Raw genomic sequence first — 7,387 nt, 5'->3', positions numbered from 1 at the left:
TCAATCACCCCCACCCTTTTTTTGAGGGCCACTAGCCCCTCCTATGCACAGCTTTGTGTGTGTGTATGTAGCATGGAATGTGATGATTTGATTGGCTGAGCACGGAATGTGATGAGGTATGATGATAAGTGCGGCAGCGCGCCCCTCACTTCACACAAGTTTTCCTCCTCCGGCCAGTGGAGGCGAGCTGTCACGTGACTTTAGTAAGGATGTAGCAGCACTACTGTGTAGCAGTGTTGATTTGGGCAGCACATTTAGATTTTAGTTTCAGTCATAGTCTTTTGAATAGTTTTCATTTAGTTTTAGTCACATTTTAGTCACCTTGGAATGTTTTAGTGTCTAGTTTTAGTCAACTAAATATCATACGATTTTAGTCAACTAAATCTACAGTCGATTTAGTCGACTAAAATTTTAGCAGGCCTTTTTGCTGAAAATAGTGAGCTTGTAGATCGGCTATTTTCAGCATGCAACCAAGTGTAAAATGACTTATACTGGATCTCTTGTCCACTAGTCATCTCAGGGTCGGAACTCATCTAACTATAAATGCACCAAGACTCTGGTTCTGGGTATGTTTTTACGGGTCGGTCAAATTGGACCCGTGAAGACCTATCTAGTGCAGTGGTTCTCAAACTTTTTCATGTCAAGGACCCCCAAATTGACACTTATTACCCTCATAAGATAAGATCTGTACGGCTTTAGCAGTGATTCTTAACCATTTAAATTTCAAGGACCCCCAGTTTGACATGCATTAGGCTACAGAGTACAGGCCCCTATTCAATGGCATTTCTATCTCTGGGATCCCAATTTCTGAGGGGTGCTAGCCCATCCTATATAAAGCTTTTGTCCCTACACGTCTCATATTTGCCATTGACAATGAAAGGAGAAATTAGGTCAAATGTCCGTCAAATATGACGTAAATTTGTGGCAACACAAACACTAAATGCTGTTGACAATGAAGGGAAAATTGACGTCATATGTAGACGAGCAAATCGGCGAACCAATCACATAAATGAAGTTGTTCATGAGATGATGTATGATGATGTATAATGATATTCACACGGGTGTGATTTTTATTGTCAAATCTATGTTAATTTGTACAAATGGAACCGAATGGACCCATTAGGGTTTAATGGGTCCATTTGGTTCCATTTGCACACTCTGAGTTACAGACCCACAATGGTCCATTTGGTTCTATTTGTACACATTCTGAGTTACAGACCCAAGGGTCAATTTTTATGCCGAATTTTGTGCCTACATTACACTCATATACATAACATTTTACGTTGACTTCTCAAACAACTAAATTAATTGCTATGACATGATGACGCCATTTGGTCAAAGATGGTGACATCACACCATGTCACCTCTCAATTTATTATAAGATGAGACGGGATATTGTCACTGCTTTGCTTTGTGGAATCAGTCAGTGAGCAGAGGCACTGCAGAACATAGCCAAGCAATCACTCTTCCAGCTCTTCAGGAGGAAAAAAAGTCTGCTTAAGTTTGACATGAATTTTGCTGTCAAGTTGCGAGGCTGAGTTGATTTCTTGTCACGATAACGAGGTTTCGGTACTACAGATCAGGCCAAGTAAATAATGTCCAGATCGCCACTGTCCAAGAAACGTAACTTGTCAGGAACAGTCAAATCGGAACTATCCCACACACCTGCCGGCGGCATGGCTACGAATGGCGGTGGCGACGCCGAGATCGACGAAGGCCTGTACTCCAGACAGCTTTATGTGCTGGGCCACGAGGCCATGAAGCGCATGCAGAACTCCACCGTCCTCGTCTCTGGCATGAGAGGGCTCGGCGTGGAGATCGCCAAGAACGTCGTCCTGGGAGGAGTCAAGTCCGTCACCGTGCACGACCAGGGCGTCGCGGAGTGGAGGGACCTCTCCTCGCAGTTCTACCTGCGTGAAGAGGACCTGGGTAAGAGCAGGGCAGAGGTGAGTCAGTCTCGTCTGGCCGAGCTCAACAGCTACGTCCCCGTGGAAGCCTACACCGGGGTGCTCACGGAGGACTACCTGACTCGGTTCCAGGTGGTAGTGCTGACTTGCTCCACTCTGGAGGAGCAGCAGCATGTAGGCGAACTCTGCCACAGCAAAGGAATCAAGCTGGTCGTCGCGGACACGCGGGGTCTGTTTGGCCAGTTGTTCTGCGACTTTGGTGAGGAGATGTCGGTGTACGACGCCAATGGAGAGCAGCCTCTGAGCGCCATGATCTCCATGATCACCAAGGACGCCGCCGGTGTCGTGACATGCCTGGATGAAGGTCGTCACGGCTTTGAGAGCGGAGACTACGTCACCTTCACTGAGGTTCAGGGCATGACGGAGCTCAACGGCTGTCAGCCTGTCGAAATCAAGGTTCTGGGTCCGTACACCTTCAGTATCGGTGACACAACTGGCGCTTCGGATTACGTGAGGGGGGGAATCGTCTCCCAGGTGAAGATGCCCAAGACGATTGCTTTCAAGTCCTTCACATCGTCCATGTCTGAGCCAGAGTTCATAATAACGGACTTTGCCAAGTTTGATCGTCCAGGACAGCTGCACGTGGCCTTCCAGGCTCTCCACGCCTTCCAGAAGCAAAATGGCCGCCTCCCTAAACCCTGGAACCAGGCTGACGGCGTTGAGCTAGTGAGGCTGGCTAAGAATGTGAACTGCCCAGTTCAGACGGGGTCAGCTAAAGTGGAGCAGCTGGACGAAGCTCTCGTCAGGAAGTTGGCCTTCGTCTCTGCCGGCGACCTGGCACCCGTCAACGCCTTCATCGGCGGGTTGGCCGCGCAGGAAGTGATGAAGGCGTGCACGGGAAAGTTTATGCCCATTATGCAGTGGCTGTACTTTGACGCCTTGGAGTGCCTGCCTGAAGAGGAAGACGTAGACCTGCCAGAGGAGGACTGCGCTCCCAGGAACTGTCGTTACGACGGCCAGATAGCGGTGTTCGGCACCAAGCTGCAGGACGCGCTCGCCAAACAGCGCTACTTCCTGGTTGGGGCCGGCGCCATCGGCTGCGAGCTGATGAAGAACTTTGCCATGATGGGACTGGCCAGTGGGGACGGTGAAGTCATCGTGACGGATATGGACACCATAGAGAAATCCAACCTCAACAGACAGTTTCTCTTCAGACCCTGGGATGTCACGAAAATGAAGAGTGAGATAGCGGCAGCGGCGGTAAAGCAGATGAACCCGTCCATGAACATCACGGCGCACCAGAACAGGGTGGGCGAAGACACCGAGAGCATATACAACGATGACTTCTTTGGGAGCCTCGATGGCGTGGCAAACGCGCTGGACAACGTTGAGGGGCGCAGGTATACGGACCTCCGATGTGTGCTCTTCCGCAAGCCCCTGCTGGAGTCGGGCACTCTGGGCACCAAAGGCAACGTGCAGGTGGTCATCCCCTTCCTCACGGAGTCCTACAGCTCCAGCCCAGACCCTCCAGAGAAGTCCATCCCCATGTGCACCCTCAAGAGTTTCCCCAATTCTATTGAACACACACTGCAGTGGGCCCGCGACGAGTTTGAGGGACAGTTCACGCAGCTAACAGAAAATGCCCTGCAATACCTAACAGATCCCAAGTTCCCGGAGTCCACTCTTAAACTACCTGGAGCTCAGCCTTTGATGACGCTGGAAGGTGTGTATAAGAGCCTGGTCACGGACTGCCCCCATAGCTGGGCCGACTGTGTACTCTGGGCACGCAATTACTGGCAGTGCCTGTACAGCAACAACATCCGCCAGCTACTGCATAGCAATCCCCCAGATCAGCTCTCCACCTCTGGTCTACCCTTCTGGTCTGGCCCAAAGAGATGTCCCCATCCCCTAAACTTCAGCACTAACAATGACCTGCATATGGACTTCATAATGGCGGGAGCCAACCTGTTTGCCCACACGTATGGTCTACATGGCAGCAGGGACCGTGCAGCGGTGGGCAAGATCCTTCAGGAGGTCAGCGTGCCGACCTTCACTCCTCACTCCTCGCTTGTTTCCGATCAAGAGGTGGTTAGCCCTGATGACTCCGTTGACGAATCCCGACTGGAGGAGCTGCTGAAAACTCTTCTCCCGTCCCCGGACTCTTGCTCCCATTTCAAACTCGACCCCGTTGACTTTGAGAAGGATGACGACACCAACTTCCACATAGACTTTATCGTGGCGGCATCCAACCTGAGAGCAGAGAACTACGACATTCCCCCTGCCGACAGACACAAGAGCAAACTGATCGCCGGAAAGATCATCCCTGCCATCGCCACCACCACCGCCTCCGTGGTGGGCCTGGTGTGTCTGGAGCTCATCAAACTTGTGCAGGGACACAGGAAGCTGGAGTCCTTCAAAAATGGCTTCATGAACCTCGCGCTCCCTTTCTTCGCCTTCTCCGAGCCCCTCACCACTTCCAGAAACAAGTACTACGACATCGAGTGGACACTGTGGGATCGATTCGAGGTCAAGGGAATACAGCCCAGTGGTGAAGAGATGACACTCAAACAGTTCCTCGACTATTTCCAAAACGAGCACAAGTTGCAGATCACCATGCTCTCTCAGGGAATGTGCATGATCTACTCCTTCTTCATGTCCGCTGCCAAACGCGGAGACAGGCTGGGCCTGCCGATGACTGAGATTGTGGCCAAGGTGTCCAATAAGGAGTTGGGTGGGCACGTGAAAGCTCTGGTGTTTGAGCTGTGCTGCAACAACCTCTCGGATGAAGACGTGGATGTGCCCTACGTCAGATACACGATCCTCTGAGCTGCACCCTGACTCTGCACACACATCTTTTTTCTTCTTTTTTATGGTTTATGGCCAGGTCCTCATAGGAACTTTCTTTCTTTCTCTGAATATCTGAAAATAACATGTTAACGTGAATACAACATAATAATTAGCAAAGATAATGTGTATACAAGATTCAGACTGAGTGTCAGGCCAGGGTCGTTAAATGAAAGAAAAAACAAGAATGAAAAGAAAATGCGATAACTAACAAACTGTATTGTGTGTTTACAAAAGTAACAAAAAAGTGCCCTTAGTTTTAGTTTTTGTCAATTTATTCATAAACGTTTTGGGATGATATGAAATCTTAATCTATTTATTTCTCTGTACCTATTTTACACCAGCTGTTGGCACCTTGCGTTTCCAATCTGACCTTTTCAATCCTGTGCCTGACCAGTTACCAAAAGCGTAAAAAAGTCACTCCTGTGTGAACTGAGCGGTGCAAGCTGTTCATACAGACAGACACACACATGCGGCCAGTCATTGGAGCGGTTAGGCACCACTCAAAAACTCACTTAAACGAGTCTACTAAACTACATAAAAAAATAGGAATTAAAAATAAAAGTAGCATATCCAAAAATGTAATAAATGACAGAAAAAGTACTCACATTTCCATTTCTTTATTGGCACACACCAAAAAGGAATGCAATACCCGTTTCGGCTATGAGCCTTCATCATACCTAAAACTATTTGCATTTTCGAAAATAAAAACTATAGCAAATCCGCTCTAAGGCAACTACAAGTATGTAAGTAATAAGTTTAGTCACTTTTCTTGTCAAAAACCTGTGGAATATGTCCACTCCAAGCTAGTATCAAATCTGTCAAATGCAGACATTGCTGAGACAATATTGAGCTTTAAAATCTTCATGAAGTTGCATGCATGAAATTAAACAAACATGCATTACAGTTTTATACAGTAGTGCGGGTCCCCGCTTCGTCTCGCGTCTTCATGGCTAAGGGTCTTTGGACTGAAAAACGTTGAAAGACCCCTGTGCTAATGTATTTAATTTCAATGAGAATTGACTTGAAAATCTTTGTCAAAACGAGAAATATAATACTCTTACAGTTGTTTCTTTTTACTCAACTTAATCAGTCAGCCACCTGCCTCGGCTCATTTCATTTAATGGCAGGAACGGTACCTCTCGCCACCCTCGGATGGCGTACGTTCACTACGCTTTTCCCCAGCCGAGTTAGTTTTGTCTGGAGGTTAATCATATCCCCTTGGACATTGTTTCTGCCATCCATAAATGGCACGCACGCACGCACGCACGCACGCACGCACACACACACACACACACACACACACACACACACAATATTTGACCTCCTATAATTACTTTCCCTTTCTATCTTCCAATTATTTGCTGAATAAATGGCCCCCGCTCATTCCCATTCAGAGGGGTCTCTCCTCAGACACGTTGCTGTCGGCTCTTGGTGTCCGCTGAGACCAGCTATTACAAAATAATTAGGCTAATCTCACCGGTGCAATGTTTCATTATGCTGGTGTCTTGACTTCATGTACTGTACTATCATATGCAGGCCTATTACAGCCACTGTCCAGAGACTCCAGACCTCCACACAGAGCACATGCATTCATAATGCTATTGCTAGCAGATGTCTTTTAATCACTTTCACCCTGGCATCCCTATTTTGAGCATGTAATTATAGCCATTTTTTAATTTTTAAAAAATATATATAATTTATTTTCAAAAGAAGCTTATAGATCGCCTATTTTCACTAGTGGTTAAGTTTTCCCTAATGTGTTTTCACTGTGGGAAAAGCACTGAGTAAGAAATATTTTATACTGCATACAGCATATTATACACTATGCTTATTAGGCCTACAGTATAACTAGGTATGGGACGATATATACATTATACACACACACACACACACACACACACACACACACACACACACACACACACACACACACACACACACACACACACATTTTAACCATTTATTTATGTCCACACAAAGGATATGCATACAAGGACACAAATATTATAGGTGCATTAAAGTTACATCTGCAAAGTCATGGCATGTGTTTTCATGATACAACAGGCATGTCACACAGTACTCACACACACACACACACACACACACACACACACGATATATACACAAGATATATACACAAGATATATCAAATTTAAATTATGATGATGCGCTAATCTAGTGTATGATGGAGGACAATTTCACGATGAATTATAATCCCCTCTGATACGATTATTGTGTTTTAGTGTTTTTTAAACGATAATAGCGATTATCGTCCCATCCTGAAGTAGGTTCAGTCAGAGATCATGTGTATATACTGTGCATGAGCACTGCGGTATCTTTAGTTGTGCATTCACATTAGAATGCTGGCTCTGGAGCTCCAGGGTTGCTGAGGGGGAACAGAGCGAATGGAGTCCATCCAGGCTGAGCGAGCAGCTGGATGGGGTGGAATCCCCCCATGCTGTATGGTGGTGCTGGTGGGGCTTTAACACATTTTTGGCGGGAACCCTTTTTGGTGTTTTAAACATTATGTTATAATTTAGAAAAATAGCAGATCTACAAGCTCATAGCGCGCCACCGAGTGGCGCGCTACGAGCTTGTAGGTCTGCTATTTTTGAGAAATCGTTAAAATGTGG

The 7,387-nt window shown here is 46.9% G+C and overlaps 1 protein-coding gene across 1 annotated transcript; it reads left to right on the top strand.

Moving 5' to 3' along the window:
* Window positions 1-1,595: 1,595 nt before the first annotated feature.
* LOC306915097 (ubiquitin-like modifier-activating enzyme 1) lies at window positions 1,596-4,733 on the top strand (the record flags this gene model as incomplete). The annotated part of the gene is made up of 1 exon (XM_079492342.1): window positions 1,596-4,733. The coding sequence occupies one exon, from the start codon at window positions 1,596-1,598 to the stop codon at window positions 4,731-4,733; it is 3,138 nt and encodes a 1,045-aa protein (XP_079348468.1).
* Between the last annotated feature and the right edge of the window lie 2,654 nt (window positions 4,734-7,387).

This window comes from Electrona antarctica, assembly GCF_951216825.1.
Source record: "Electrona antarctica genome assembly, chromosome: 22".
Taxonomy (NCBI): Eukaryota; Metazoa; Chordata; class Actinopteri; order Myctophiformes; family Myctophidae; genus Electrona; species Electrona antarctica.
Note: the sequence above shows the minus strand (reverse complement) of the source record. Positions and strands in the feature narration are given on the sequence as shown.